Source organism: Artibeus jamaicensis, unplaced genomic scaffold, assembly GCF_021234435.1.
Source record: "Artibeus jamaicensis isolate MK-2021 breed Jamaican fruit bat unplaced genomic scaffold, CSHL_Jam_final scaffold_916, whole genome shotgun sequence".
Classification (NCBI taxonomy): Eukaryota; Metazoa; Chordata; class Mammalia; order Chiroptera; family Phyllostomidae; genus Artibeus; species Artibeus jamaicensis.
Genome location: NW_026522059.1, coordinates 28,025,783 through 28,042,171, shown reverse-complemented (window position 1 = coordinate 28,042,171; position 16,389 = coordinate 28,025,783). Strand labels below are relative to the sequence as shown.

The window sequence follows — 16,389 nt, the reverse complement described above, 5'->3', positions numbered from 1 at the left end:
GTATTTAATATACCTTCACAGACAACACCCCTCTTGAATTTTGATGTTTGACCTGCTGCTACACAAAATTTGCTTGTTTTTGACTTCTTTTTATCTACAGCTTTCTCTTCTAAGTAGCACAATTCCTTTCTTCTTTTGTTCAATTTTCCTTTTCTAGTCTAATGAAAGGTGCTTTGGTGCTAAAATCAGCTTATATAGCATCATTCATTTTACATGCATATTCTAATGTAGTGAGACTATAGCAGATCTCTTGGAGCTTTTCTTTTCAAAATTAATTGCCTTGTGCTTTCTTCAGAGATCGCCCTGGAGTTTGTGAAGAAGGTGGAATATAATTTCAGGAATTGCCCCAAGGTCCTACTGCTCCTTAAATATCCTCCTTGGCTCTCTGAAATTCCATATATCCTTCTTTTTTTTCAATTGTTTTCTTTTTATTAAATTTATTGAGGCAACATTGGTTAATCAAATTATATAGGTTTCAAGTGTACAATTCTGTGATACACCATCTGAATATTGCACTGTGACTTTACTACCCAAAGTCAAGTCTTCTTTTGTTACCATATATTTGACCTCTTTTAACCTTTATATATCTTTTCTGATAAATCTTATATTTTCAAAAATCCCATTAAAATATATTTAACTAGTAATCATAAGCATGTTAACTTTTTAATGCCCTAGTATAAACTTTTTTATTTTTAAAGACAGTTAGCTAGTAATACATAATGGAATGCGTTTATTATTCTTTCATTTATTCTCACATTCAGCACTTAATTTTTATTATATGTCAAGCTATGTGCCAAGTAGATGAAAGAATAGCTGGAAGTCATTAGTAGTTCTCGTGGTCTAGCACAGGTGGGAAAAGCGAGATTCATTCTGTGGGGAGCATCTTGTGGGGAGTCTGTCTTCGAGGGATCTGTAGAAAACTGTAGGGTCCCAAGGACAGATGGGAACGTCAAGGTAAATATCATTTCCAGAAAGGATGCTTGGGGCATGTACTTCTTTCTGCTTCATGATGGATGTAGATACCAGCCCAGAAGAGTGAGTATTTACTGATTTGTAAAAGAACTAGATGACACTATTGCAATGTCTACAACATAGTAACTATCAAGAATATTTAGCTGTTTGAAGTTTACTTTGGTCCTAAAAGTTGTTTCCTAATGATATAAGTAGTTTTATTAAAAGTAAACTGATTTGCTATTATCTATTCCACAAAACCTATCCTTTATTAATATAATTTTGAGTAGTTGTATAACAGGGTAAAAAAGATGGTTAGGTTACATATTGTTCAACAGCTCTAGGAGAAATCTTCCAGTGTAAGATTCCAAGTGATACAAGAAATCCTTAGCCCTGGCCAGAGGGCTGGGTTTGCTGTGAGTTTGATCCCCTGTTAGGGCCTGCACGAGAGGCATCCAGTCAATGTTTCTTACATCAGTTCTCCTCTCCCCAACTTCGTCTCTCTCTAAAAGCAATGAAAAAAATGTGCTTGGATTAAAAAAAAAGAAATCTTCATGATATTTGTCAAATCACATGAGTGTGCCGCAGTATAACATACACTGGAGAACATCCTCCTCTGCTCAGGATGAGGTAACAAGGACCAGATTTATCTTGCTATGTTAAACAACCAAAAACGGACAAAGCATGTTAAATAATGATTTCAGAACACTGGGTAATATACCCAGTTGGACAGTGATCCCTGACAGGCTTAAGGTAAACTCAGCAGGATCTGGTGACTAATGAACTTGGGGAATGAGAGAAAGGAGGCTAAGTGGTGTTCCAGGTTCTGGTTTTGATGTTTGGGTGGATAGTGATGCCATTAATGATAGAAGAAGCAGCTTTTGGGGCAGTGTTAAGGGCAAAGAGGGAGGTTGAATTTACACATGTATTTGAAATGCCTGTAAGACTCCAGCTATTATAGTGTAGAATATTCCTATCTGGAGTTTAAGGAAGAGATTCACAGTAGAGATAATAATTTTGGGACTTACATACAGATGATTAAAACCAACAAAGTGGGTCATTCAAAAAAGTATGTAAAAGTTAAAGAGCCATGGGCCCAGGAAATACCAATTCTGAACTGTGGGGAGTGGTCAGAAGGTAGTAGGAAAGATTGGAGGGTTAATGGAAGCCAAGGGTGTCGAATTTCCAGGAGTCGGTGGTCAACAGTATCAAATTCTGGATGTGAACTATGGACTTGACTTTATCTGCCTGTGATATGAAATGGTTAGATTTTATAATTTTCAATTCTGACATTCTTATAAGATTATTTTGGTTATTTTATTTTATAACACACATAGTACGTTTAACACCAACAATGAAGTTAATCTTACATGTCATTATGGATTAGTTATAAGTGGAGATACTGATACTCCTCATGTTTTCTTTCTTTTAAAAAAATTTTAATTGTGGTAAGATACACATAACAAAATTTACCATCTTAAGCATTTCTAAGTTTACAGTTTAGTTTGATGTTCCTCCTTTGACTAAGCTTATTGGGCATAAATTAACATATCATTACAGGAATGCTAAACAATGTATCTTTGTATAGGTTATCTTGAGTATGATCTAGGTACCTTGCTTGCCTCGCCCTAGTCCTGGCCCTGTGTTATACATATTATATCATTAGACATTTCCAGATACTAATGTGTTTTTCAAAAGTTACAAGGTAAAACTGGATTCTGATTAAGTGGTTAAAATATGGGCCCTAAAGTTCTGAGTTTTTTAAAGTAGTGTCCATTTTCCAAAAATGTTTTATGAATCAAAATAAGAAAAGGGAAAACCCTGAAGCTGTCATCAGAAGAACAGAATGTTGTGACTTAAAGCCATCAAAGGATTATGCTGTTAGTGGACTTTTGAGCAAGTAAATGTGTTTGGAATCAGAGTTTCTGGAAAGTTGATTTTGAAACCAAAGTTCATATTTTCTAAGTCCATGTTCTCTTGTATTAATGATAGAAGACTTAAATTGTATAAAGACATAAATAGTATTTGTTTTTCAGTGGGAGAAGGACCTGTCACACTTCATTGTAGTGGATTATTTCATAGTGCTACATGCATTCTCGAACAGTTTTTTAAAAATATGAACTTGGTTTGGGCCTTTTCACAGTAGATTAACATAAACTAAATTGTTCTTTGCAGCTTTTTTCTATGCTGATTAGCAAAGATCCTGTGTTTTACACTTCAAAAGCTACCTTTTTATCCAGAAAAGCACTGGATAATTGGCGATGGCATGCAGTTGACAAAATAAAGTGCTCTGGCCTGGAATTCACTAACAAAGGAGAACACTGTCCTGGTGTTTGCCAAGCTCAGTTTTCTCATCTTTTACATTGAAGATAATGTTGATGTCCTGTGTCATTTCTTGGGTGTGTTTGTACTTTTTGAAGTCTTCTGAGTGTATAGTATAGTGTAATGGACTTCGTTTTCCACACTAAGCATCCTTGTCTTCTTCTTTTGTGAATAATGCTCTCTTATTTCTGTAGGGAACTATTTCCCACATTTTGTGTGATTTGGTGAGAGTGCCAAAGTTTCTCAAGTACCATATAAGCCACTGAAGGTAGACCAATTGAATTTTTTCTCCCCAGAATAACATATAGAATATGACCAGTGATGGTGTAATCATATTGCGTGAAACACTTGATGTCCTCATGTCCATTGGACTTCTTGGCTTATCTCCAGGATTAAATAAGAGTAGACATTCCAGACTAGAAAGATCAAAGGTTAATCACCTAAGTGTAAAAGTAATTTTTTTATATATAATGCCTAAAATTTTGCACACAGGACCATGTTTTTACTTACACGCACTGAGAAAGTAACAGTAATGGAGAGGTGGTTTGGTATAGGGAGGAATCTGAAATGCAGATCCAGGAGTCTCTGTGTGTTCCCCACAGGAAGAGAACAGAGGTTTTTAACACTCACTCTGAAAGCGAAGACATCCAAGGTTCTCTTCTGAGGTTTTTAACCTAATGCACTAAATACGTATATTTAGATTTCTGCTATGTATAACGTACCCAAAGCATTTTCATAAAGTATTAAGAATTTATAAAATAGGAAAACCGTGATTTGGGTAGTTGTACATATGTTGTAGTACACATGAAATAGTTTGGTTAACTCTATGTACATAGATAGTTCAGCCATAACAACAGCATCTTCAAACAAATGAACTGTGAACACCTATAAATCCCTGAGGGTTAGTACATGGATCTGGCAGGCCCTAGACATTCAGTGTATGTTTATTGGCTTTGTTTACTCAGCAAACATTTAGGTGGCACTTACTGTGTTACATCTCTGTATCAATGCTGACTTCACTGCGTGTGCAGATGAGAAGTGTGAAGTCATAGGCAGTTGAAATAACTTGTCAGAGGTCCCAGGCTGGAGTTGAACTCATTTCTTGACAAGTCAGTTATTTAAATTACCCTACCAGGTTGTCTCTGTGGTAAACAATTATTTTTAATTAACATCTCTATCGGATGCTAATAAAAATAATTGTGTCCATTTATTCCATAATTATTTACGTAGGACTAGTACATGCTAGGCACTGCACTGTGCACTGAGACTGTAGAGTGAACGGATAGGCAGCGTCTGACGTTGTGCAGCTTGTGTTCTAGTGAACATTCTCTAGGGCTGTAGGTATTTAAAAATTCCATTGTTTGGAGTTTTTTAGGCACTCAGACTATGTCTTTTGTCTCTGTCCTCCTTACTTTCAGATCAGTTCATGGTAAATATTGAAGAATTCATGAGTAAAAAAAGAAAACATGAATGAAATTATACCCTGAAATGTTTGCTCATTTTTTTTATTTGAAATTGTTTCCTAAAAAATAAAAATGTTCAAACAGAGAATAGTTCATTCTTTAGCAATTTTGCAAAATATAATTATCACCTAAGTTTCAAGTTTTAAAGAAAGAGAAACATGTTATTTGGTAATAAGAACTAGGGACATTATTTAAAAGGATATAGAGTGTAGTATAACATTTAGAGCATTTAATGTAAAGTGTTCTATACAATAGACAGTGGCCTAAATAAAACATTCAGATTAATATGTAAATGAAACCTATCTTAGTCTCTTCTTTTTAACTGGGTTGTATCACAGTACAGAGCAAACAAATTAGAAAAATCTAAGTTTACTATATCTTACATATGGGTGTACACAAAGGCATATATCTTTTTAACTGTCACATAAACTTAGAACTTTAGAAAAAACTGCATGGCAGTTATTTTATTTATTAAAATAAGAATACTGAATAATTTCCACTTTATTGGTTTATCCTCAGTATATAATACTTAGATATGTAGCCCTTGACCTAATAGGAATCAAAATAGAGGTGGTTCTCTTTCAAGAATTTGCAATAATCCCTTCACTTTAACACATGAATGTGTTCAATATTGGGGAAAGAACACGTTGCTACCAAAACTGAAATAAGATCCTTGAAACAGAAAGGATGTTGCCATGGAAAAATGAAGTAACACTCAGTGCAGCTGTGATGCATTAATGAATAGGATATTTTTTTAAAAGATCATTTGTGTTTGGTGTGGCTCAGAGGGTCCCAACCAGATGGTTTCCATGAACAGGATCTGACCCCCAGTTTGAGGACTTCTTACTGGCAGATTACTTCATTTTCTTTCCCTTGGATTGTCAGATCCTTACATTAATGCAAAATTTACTGCTGCAGATTTCTATTCACTTACATAAATCATTCAACATTTTACGTTAAAACCACAATTTTAGACAAACAGTTTAACAGTTATTTTAAAAGTGTAAAGAAATTTATGTGATAGCTTTAGTATATGTAATAGATGTAACATTTTAAGTTTGAGCAGTTTGGATTATGTATATGTGTTTGTTCTTATCATTAAGAAGTCCTCACAACATATATCATGTTTTATAAAGTTGTGTATTTCATGCTAGTATTGCTGATTCTATATGCATCGCTAAAGTTGTTAAATTTGGGGAAATAATTTCTGAATTAGTGGAATTTTGGAACAAGTTAATTTTGGAAATTTTGGCACAATTTAAGTTTGTTCCTAAGGGCTTACATGTATATGATTATATATATTAGTTACCTCACACGATAAACTAGTTACCTCACATCATTGAAAGCATTTTTTAACAGAGCATTAATACGTATATGAAGTGTAAAATACAGACTCTTTATAGTTTGACCCTGTAGCCGTAATTGATGTAGGAGAATATGCACTCAGTGTGCCATTTTAACCTGTGTGATTGAACATCAATAATGACATATGTTAAAAACTTAAGAACTTAAATGTAACACATCTGAGACAATATACTCTTCTATTTCAGAAAAATATGTTGTGATATTCAATCAATTAACTACTTAACATATACATACTTAAATTATCTAAGCTGCAAGATAAAATTCTAGAACTAAAAAATGAGCTCATACTCCAAGAACCAATGCATTTATTTTTGGAAAATTTTGCTTATATCTTTCTTCACTAAGTTCAGCAGTTTGTCCATGCACAGCACTATTGAAGCAAAGATGAGTTAAGTTTGCTTATTTATAAGGCTAGGGAATTATTTATTGTAACAAGGAATTCCAGACTTGTTACATATCGTTTTGCTCTCACTAAGGACTATATTAGCCCCAAGAGAAGTAATGTTACTTTATTCTTAGTTATCATTTATAAAATACAGTATATTTGCTAATAAAACTTGCTAGGCCATCAAAGTATTTATCAACCAAATTTTATTTTTTATTATATTTCAGGTAATACTTTTATATGCCAAATATTTTATAGAAAATTGACACTTCATACTTTTAAGTTTAAAAATAATTCAAGTATGCTAGTCTGTTTAGGCAATTTACTAACCAGGTGCAGAATATTACTTTGTAAAAACCAGCTAAGACTACTAGACTTTAGCCTACTTTGCTTTTGAATTAAGAACTCACGATGAGATGAAGTCAGGTTCTGATTTGGCCTTAGTCTTCTTTTAATTCTCTAAGGGCCTAGCAACCTAAGTAACTGTATCAGGGCTATGAAAGCCTGAAACCACAGTTGAAGTAATAGTTTGCAGTATGATAATAGCAAGAAATACACTCTGATTTTTAAGTCTTTTGAATTTTTCTCACTACTGTGTATCTATATATATAGATACAAATGTGATACACACACACACTTGAGCCTTGGTGTCCATGTATATAAAAAGAGAAAGTATGGGCTAGCAACATGTTCTGTTTTACTTGTTTTCCTAGTGATATAATCTAAACATTTGAAACATTTTTCTTGTATTTTATTCTGTAAAGTAAAACAAGAAGAGCCAAATTCACATAGAAATATCAGTTTGTGGTCTTTTTAAATTAAATTTTATTTTTTTAAGTAAGAGCAATAAAATGCTAGTCAGTTCTGAGGGCTTAGATGGTGTTAACAAAATTGAATGAGCTGCAAGAGGAGGAGGTTTTCTCACCTTTTATGCCAGCACATTTTGTAACTCAATTATGTTTTTTGGAAAGAACTGTGGAAAGGCAGATATGTTTTCTTCTCATGTCACTGTGCACTTTTGATTAAATTTATAGCGAAAAACAAAACCTTCAAGTATGCGGTATTTTCTTTTATTTGCTTGCCTGTTTATTCTGGTAAAGATGTTACTGTTTTGAGGGTCTGTTTACTCCCAGATTTAGACTGATCCAGGTATTTCAATTCTACTTTCTTTTCTAGCTTGAAGTACAGTCTTGTTGTGTGTTCATTCCAAATGATAGCCTGCCTTCCCCAAGTACGATTGTGTCTGGTGACATTCCTGGAACTGTAAGAAGTTGGTACCATGGACAGACCAGCATGCCAGGAACGCTTGTCATCTGCTTGCCTCAAATAAAGATTATCAGTGCTGGTCACAAGTACATGGAACCTCTGCAGGAGATTCCATTTGTCATTCCAAGACCCATCCTTGAAGAAGGTACATTTAAAGATACTATTTTATGGTTATTCTATTTTATACTGATAATTTTAATTTTGCTTTTTAAAATATGTTAGTGCACATGTAAGTCAGTCTTCTCATTGAAAGACCTGCATGAAGGTAAACTAAGTGCTCTACAAAGTGATCTAAAAACAGATTCACAAAGTCAATGAATATAAACTAAGCGATGCTGTTTATTGACATCCACCTTTCAATCATAATCATATATTTTTATATGTATGTAAGTGAAGACTGTGTACAAAAGATTATATACAATATAGTGTCATCATTAAAATGCTAAAAAGATAAAATGAACTTGCAAAATAAGTTGGTTTCAGATGTATGCATTAAGCTGAACTAAGGCTGTTGAATAGGTTTATCGTAATTTAAGCCACTTGGCTTATGAATGGCTATGTCATAACATATATAAATATTCAAATGAATATATTATTTATTTCTATCAAGCATAATGTGTATCTAGATTTCTCACTTATTTAAATAACATAGATAATTGTGTGATGATTAGAGCCATAACTCTAATAAGTACTTGATTTCTGTTATTGCTGTCTTTTCAGTTGCAAATTCATACCCTTTTGAACTTTGACATAGCTGTATCAAACTGTGTGTGAACCTGGAAAAGTGTTAAATCTCAAAGTAAATAATGTGAATTTATATTTTAACAACAAGGTATAAATTTTTGACACTGCCAAACAGGCCAACACCTTGTTCATATTATTAGAATGTAAGTGCATGAATCCTGATACCATAAAGATCACTACTCATACTATTATTTAAAGCAGATAGTCTGTGCAGTTTTGACTATGACTTGATGTTGATTTCTCTTTCATTTTTTCTATATTGAAATTTTAATTGAAATCCAGTTATCTGAGATAGTCAGAATTAAGCATTGTTTTGTCAGAAATTCATCTTTATGTTTAATATTATTAAATATGACTGCCGATTATCATAAAATTATAGGATTCTGGGGCTACAACGAAGTTCTTTAGAATTTTTCTTACTCAATGTTTTCTTGACACAAGAATCATTTTTCTAACATATTGAACATACCCATTCTTTGCTATTTGCTTTTGATTATAGGGAATCTTTATTATTACAACAGATGTAGTATATCGTATAAGGATATGGTAGCCTCGTAAAGCAAGTGGGAGAGTGATTCCTCTTTTTGTTTTAACTCTGGAATAGTTTTTGTAAGTTAAAATGATTTTTCCCTTGATCTTTTTGTTGAAACTTCTGATATATGTATAACAATTTTTAAAGAGTCTTACAATTAAGCCTTTAATCCATTTTGAGTTTATTTTTGTATATGGTGTAGGAAGGTGATCTAGTTTCATTTTATTGTATGTATGTGATCAGTTTTCCCAAGATCATTTATTGAATAGACTTTCTTTACTCCATTGTATGTTCTTGCCTCCTGTGTCATATATTAATTGAACACGTATGTGTAAATTTATTTTGGGGCTGTTCTGTTGATCTATGTCCTTGTTTTAATGTCAGTACCATGCTTTTTTGATTACTATAACCTTGTAGTATGGTCTGATATTAGGGAGCCTGATACCTTCCACTTTGTTCTTCTTTCTCATGATTGCTGTAACTATTCAGAGTATTTTGTGGTCCATAGAAATTTTAGGAGTATTTGTTCTAGTTCTTTGAAAAATATCATTGTTATTTTGATAAGGATTGCATTGAATCTGTAGATTGTTTGGGGACATCTGGACATTTTAACAATGTTAATTCTTCCTGTCATCATGGCATGTGCTTACATTTATTTGTATCTTCTCCATTCTTTCTTTAATGTGTTATAATTTTCTAAGTATAGGTCTTTTACCTCCTTGGTTAAATATAATCTTGATACCAGATTAGCCAAAAAGTTTGTTTAGTTTTCTCTGTAAAATAAAGGACACATTTTTTTAATTTTCACCAATAACTTTATTGATTTGGACATTTTGAGTATGTCAGCTATCTCCTGTGTGGCATAATGTTGATTGTTCTCAGTTAATGTCTCAATTTGATTGCTCTCAAATTCAACTGGTCTACCCAACCACAGAGCATCATCTAGTGAAAAATACCCAGCACGAAACTTTGCAGTCCACTTTCGACATGTTTAATCAGTCACAGCACTGTCTCCATACCTGACACAAATCTTTTTTTTTTTTTTGCATTTCAGTTGCATTTCTACATTTCTTGAAATAATAAAGCATAATATTCCAAAAAGTTGCTTATTTTCTTCCATGTCCAATATTAAAATGGCTATGCAAAAATTCACCAATTTTTGATAACTTTAAAAAAATACATGTTGATATGATAGCTGTTACAATACAATCTAACAAAATGGTTTCAAATGAAGTTATAACTAAGTGCTATTAGAGTCATCTTACAGAAAAAACCAAATGAACTTTTTGGCCAACCCAATATATATTTTTTGATGCAATAGTAAGTGGAACTATTTTCTCTTACTTTCTCTTTCTGATATTTTGTTATTGGTGTTTAAAATATAACTGATTTTTTAATATTAACATTGTATTTTGCTACTTTGAAGTTACCAGATTTGAATTTATCAAATCTGGTAACTTTTTGGTAGAATCTTTAGGGTGATCTAATAGAATATTACATCATCTGCAAATAATGACAGTTTTACTTTCCTGTTTGGATACTTTGTAGTTCTCATCTGATGATGTACTAGGGCTTCCTATACTATGTTGAATGACACTAGTGAAAGTTGACATTCTTGTCTTGTTCTTGATCTTAAGAAAAATGCGTTTTGTTTTTTCTTTGTTTTTGTCATTTCTCAGAATGATGTTATCTGTGGGTTTGTCATGTATGGCATTTATTATGTTGAGATATGTACCCTGTATTTACACTTGGCTTAGAGTTTTTGTCACAGACGGATGTTGGCTTTTGTCAGATGTTTTTCTGCATTTATTGATATAATTGTATGATTTTATCCTTTATTTTGTTTATGTAGTGTATCATATTAATTGACTTGTGGGTAGTCTATCAACCTTGCATCCCAGGAATAAATTCCACTTGATCATGCTATATGATCTTTTTAATGTGTTGCTGGATCTGGTTTGCTAATATTTTGTTGAGGATTTTTGCATCATGAGGGATACTGGCCTATAATTTTCTCTTTTTGCAGTGTTTTTGTTTTGTTTTGGAATTAAGATAATGGTGGCCTCATAAAATCAGCTTGGGAGCCTTTCCTGCTGTTGAGTTTTGGAATAGTTTAAGAAGGAGAGGTGTTAATTCTCTTTTGAGTGTTGGGCAAAATTCATCTGTGAAGGCATTTAGTCCATGATTTTTGGTCTTTTGGGAGTTATTTTAATTATTAATTTGATTTTATTCATAGTAATTGGTCTGTTCAGATTTTCTGTTTCTTCTTAATTCAGTTTTGGAAGGTTGTGTGTTTCTAGGAATTCACCCATTTCTTCCAGGTTTTCCAATTATTTGTCAGGGCTTTATCTTTGATCACCCTGAGTTGTGAACAAGGTTGTTTAAGTCACCAGTTTTGAAAATGCTCAAACCATTTACTTTGCTCTGATTTTTCTGGCTTCCTTCAGTCCCCGGCTTTAATAATTTTTACCTTTTGGGAAATACATGAATTAATTTTAAAAGATACTGTTTTTGTGTGTATGTGTTTAAATCAAGTTATTAATTCTATTCATTGTATGTGCAATATATAAGCAAATTACAAATATGTTATTTGTATTTCTTTTGGCATTCAGGTCATTGGGGGTACTCAGCCCGCCCCATATAGAATCCCTCAGGAATTCAGAGACGTTGTGACATTTTACGCCCTGCTTTCTAATGATGAAAGGACTGAGTGCCCCGTTCTTATCTGTTCAGTGCTCCTTTAAAATCCCTCGTATTCCTACGCCACTGCTGCCAACTTCTATCTGTCCCCTTTATATGACAGAATATTTTATCCTCATCTTGTTTTTCAAATACATTATGAATGACTTAAGACCTGTAGAAGTCTCCATCTTTAAAGCATAGATGTTATCATATTCTCTAATTCTTTTTCTTAGCACTTAGATAGTGTGTTAGTTTATTTTGAACTTCAGAACTACGAGATGGAGAGGGCTAGAATCAGATAGAAAATTGAAGTCTGTTTGTCCTACTCCCTTGGATAATATAGAGTAGTTATATAACCACCATTGAACCCTAAAGGAAAAAACAGTTTTTTAACCATGTAGTTATTTTCATTGTCCAGCTACACCCCAAGGAAAGTAGATTAGTTCACATATTTACATCTTTTTTTAGGTATTAAAAACTATAGATACTAACTTTATTAAGAACCACAAATTTAACTTTTTTCTTCATTTTAAAGGGTATTTATTTAAAAATGTGTACATGTAATGCTTTGATGCATGTGTATAAATAATAGTGTACACTTTCTCCTTATATATGAACATAGATGAGGAACGAATCTGGAGGTCTGTTTACTCCGTTTTTGAATTTTCATCTAGTCCTCCAGGCCTCAGTGCCCTTCTGCATTCTCGTTTGCAAACGTACTTAAGTTAGAACCCGCCAAGGATGGAGGTCATGAATTAGTTTTATCCTGTATCTAATCCTTCTGGGTCTCATTCACTTATTCTTGCTGTATTATATTTCTGTATTAAAAATTTTTGTGGTAATTCTTATCTCCCATCATGTCCTTTCCTTATAGTGCTTTTGGATTTACATATTTTTCCTCACTGGCTTTTGGCTGGCTTCAGAATTTACATAAGTATTTTAGTCATTCATGTTCAACTAGATATAGAATGTGCCTAAATCTATATCATTTTCCTGTTTTACTCCTTTCTAGACTCTTTCCTGATATTGTTGTTTTCTGTTCAGCTTGTTTCTGTTCAGCTCATGAGTGGTGTTTTTTTTGGTAAGTATAGAGCAGAAGTGTCAAACTCATTTTCACCAGGGGCCACTTCAGCATTGTGGTTGCCTTCAAACAGCTGAATGTAGAACTCCTTGCCCCTGGTTAAGGAGTAGTTACATTTATACAGTCCTAAAATTACATTCGGCCCTTCGAAGGCACCCACGAAGCTGATGTAGCCCCTGGTGAAAAATGAGTTTGACACCCGTGGTATAGAGGATAGATTTTTGGAGGGCAGGAGGGGTGCTGCAGAAGAAGGTAGGAAAACTGGAGGGAGAGAGGTTAGTTAGATAATGCAGTCAGTTGTTGTGGTTGTTTAGAAATATAATTGTCAGAACCAGGATGATGGTGATGACGAGGGAGAGAATGTGAAGAATAGAGAACTATTAACCCCAAACTGGCAAAATGTGATTGGATTGGTTATGGATAGTGAAGTAGTAAATGTGTAGAATGGCACTATGGTTCCTAACTAGGATGTCGGTGTAGATGTTTGTGAAGCTAGTATTGCAATTATAAATAAAGAAACTTTATGGTTAGATGTGGAAGGTGAAATGGGTGAATTTAGGTTGGAACATGCTGTGAATTGCTTGCAAGACATTCAAATGAGCTGTTACATGTATGAGACCAGAGCTCAAAAGAGAGGTCTTTGCTAGAGATGTACCATGATAGCTGGGAAAACCATGAACAATGATGTAAACACTCAAAAGTCATTTATATGGTGTCAAGTAAGTAGAATCTAGGTAGAAAAGAGGAGAGCACTAGTGTTTATTGGATAGGAAGGAAAGGAGTATTCTCTGTTGGAAACTGCAAATAACAGGTAAGGTAGATAAAGGAAAATCATGAAGAAATAGTATCATGGAAGAACTATTGTAGCAGAGATCTGGTAAGATAAGGACTAAAAAATGTGAAAGGTGGTTGATTTCCCTCATTATAATACTTTCAGAGGAAGTCAACACAAGTCAGATAATACAAATATACAGTGTTGTATTGAAAACTATTTGAGAAATATGGGAGGGAGAGGATGGGTATGTGTGTGTGTGTATATGTGTGTGTGTGTGTGTGTGTGTGTGTGTGTGTGTGTGTGTGTACACACACATCACTTCATAGTCTTTCATTGCAAACAACAAAGTCAGGATAATTTAAGTAAAAATGGAACTCAATGACTCATTGTCTGTTTTCCACTATGGAAAACAACTTTGGCTTTTAAGTTTCAGTATTAATCCCACCATTTTACTCTTGTGGTTATTAGAGACCATGTGTCCAATTAAAACTTTCTTTTTTTCTCTCTTTTCCTTGTCATCACAATTTCTGTGAAGTACTTTTCCCCCACTCTTTGTCTTCTCTTAAAACCATAATTTATTGAAACCAATTACATAGACTGAAGAAGGGATGAACTGAAAAGAATAAAGTTTCCTATGTAACTAAGGTTTATGCTTTAAACCTTTTATTTTGATGGAAATGTTCTAGTGTATTGTATGTATATAACATACATATACATAATATATATATTATGTACTTTTTGCTTTGTTCAACAGAAATTATGATACAAAATTTCATCTTTTTTTATTCAGCATTTTTTCAGTTTTATAGAGATACAGTTGGTGTATAACAATGTATAAATTTTAGGTGTACATCACGATTGTTTGATACAGATATATTGCAAAATGATCACTACAGTAAGTTTAGTTAACATCTGTTACCGCACAGAGTTACAAACTTCTTGTGATGTGAACTTTCAAGATCTTGAAAGTTGTTAAATATCTGTTACAGTATGGTTAACTTTAGTTGTCATGCCTTACACTGCATGCCTTACACTACAATTTGTCTTATATCTGAAAGTTTGAATCCTTTGACCACCTTCAGCCGTTTTGCTCATGTGCCCACCTCCTCCCTTTGGCAGACACCAGCCAACCCACTGTCTGCATATATTGAGGTTTTTTTGTTCTTTTTTTTTATTCCACATAGAAGTTAGACCACATAATATTTGTCTTTCTCTGACTTATGAAATATTTTACTTATTTCACTTAGCATAATGCCCTTGAGGTCCAACTGTTCTCACAAGTGACACGATTTACTCCTTTTTTCTCTTTAAATACTATCTTGTATGTGTGTGTTTATGTGTGACATTTTCTTTATCCATTCATCCATTGATGGGCACTTAATTTGTGTATGTGTTTTGGCTATTGTAAATAATGCTGTAATGAACATGGAGGTGCAGATAGCACTTCGAGATGGTGATTTCATTTCCTTCAGATGCATACCCAGAAGTGCCATTGCTGGATCATGTTGTAGTACTGTTTTTCAGTTTTTGAGGAAGAACTTCCATACTGTTTTTTCATAATGGCTGCGCCAATTTACATTACCAACGATAGTGCACAAAGGTTCCCTTTTTCTATATTCCTACCAACACTTTTCTCTTTTTTTTTTACATAAGAACCATCTAAACAGGTGTGAGAGGATGTTGTGGTTTGACTTGCATTTCCCTGATAACTGGTGAGGTTGTGTACCTTTTCACGTGCCACTTGACCATTGTGTGGATGCTCTGGAAAAATTTCTGTTCAGTTCCTCTGCCCATTTTTTACTTACTTATTTTTCATGATTTCAAAATATTGTTTTTGTTCTATAAGAATGGAGACATTTAGAATTAACTTCTGATAATATAACAATAATAAACCTCAAAATGACTGAAACAAAAACTGTGCTTTGTGCTCCCACCAGCAAAACTCATTCCAAGAGAAATCTTGAAACTCATTACAAAATAAGAGAGAAACTTCCTAGAAGGAAAAAGTTCTGTTGAAAGATGTCAGTCTTAATGGTGACACAACGACTTCTTCTTTAATGATTAAGAACATTTTTTTTCTTCTTGAAAAATGTATCTTCTAGTGGTACATTTTAAAGAAAATTACAATATTCACAGATTAAAGCTAAGCTGATGGTTTTGTCATCCATCTCTCTCCACTATACTACTCATTCCTGTAGCCTATTTCTGATGTCTTCATCTTCCCTTCTGCCTACATATCTGACCTATTTACTCATCAGTTATTTATTGAACACCTACCATATGACAGACACAGAACACACATTTGAACCAGGCATAGATGGTGTCTGCTACCTCATATTTTACAAGTGATGGAAAGGGGTCATGCAGTAAATAAATTTAGTATCTTTTTGAAAAGGTTGTGAGGATCAAATCAGATAATGTATCAGTACTTTAAGTGTCTGTCACATGATAAGTGATCAGTAAAAGCCATTGTAGTTTTTAATATCTAAGAAAGGTTTCCAGATTTCATGGCCTGGTTTCCAATCTGCTGTTTTCCATTTACATTATTCCTTCCTGCTTTCTTACACTGCTGTGTTTCTGGAACCAGGTATGGAACCTTGTCACTGAAATAAAAATAAAACTCCTCACTTACTTCAGTTCCTTTATAATATCCACTTACATTAAGCATTAAAGAATAGAGTTCACTGAAGATTTCCTACTAAAGGCAGAAATAGTAGTGGTGCATCCCTATCAAACAATTTTTAAATCTGTTAGTCTCTCTTAGACACTTCTGTACTTTAGAATTCTTAGTAACTTTGCCACAAGAGGTTCCTTTCCCTGACT

General features: G+C 33.5%; 1 protein-coding gene across 11 annotated transcripts in view; it reads left to right on the top strand.

Annotated features, from left to right (window-relative positions):
* Positions 1 to 16,389, top strand: part of VPS13B (vacuolar protein sorting 13 homolog B) — a 700,507-nt gene that overhangs the window by 296,998 nt on the left and 387,120 nt on the right. For all 11 annotated transcript variants that reach the window (XM_053660831.1, XM_053660829.1, XM_053660828.1 and 8 more), the window contains one exon: positions 7,663 to 7,897. In XM_053660831.1, coding sequence (XP_053516806.1) covers positions 7,663 to 7,897 — 235 coding nt within the window. The remainder of the gene's footprint in view (positions 1 to 7,662; positions 7,898 to 16,389) is intronic.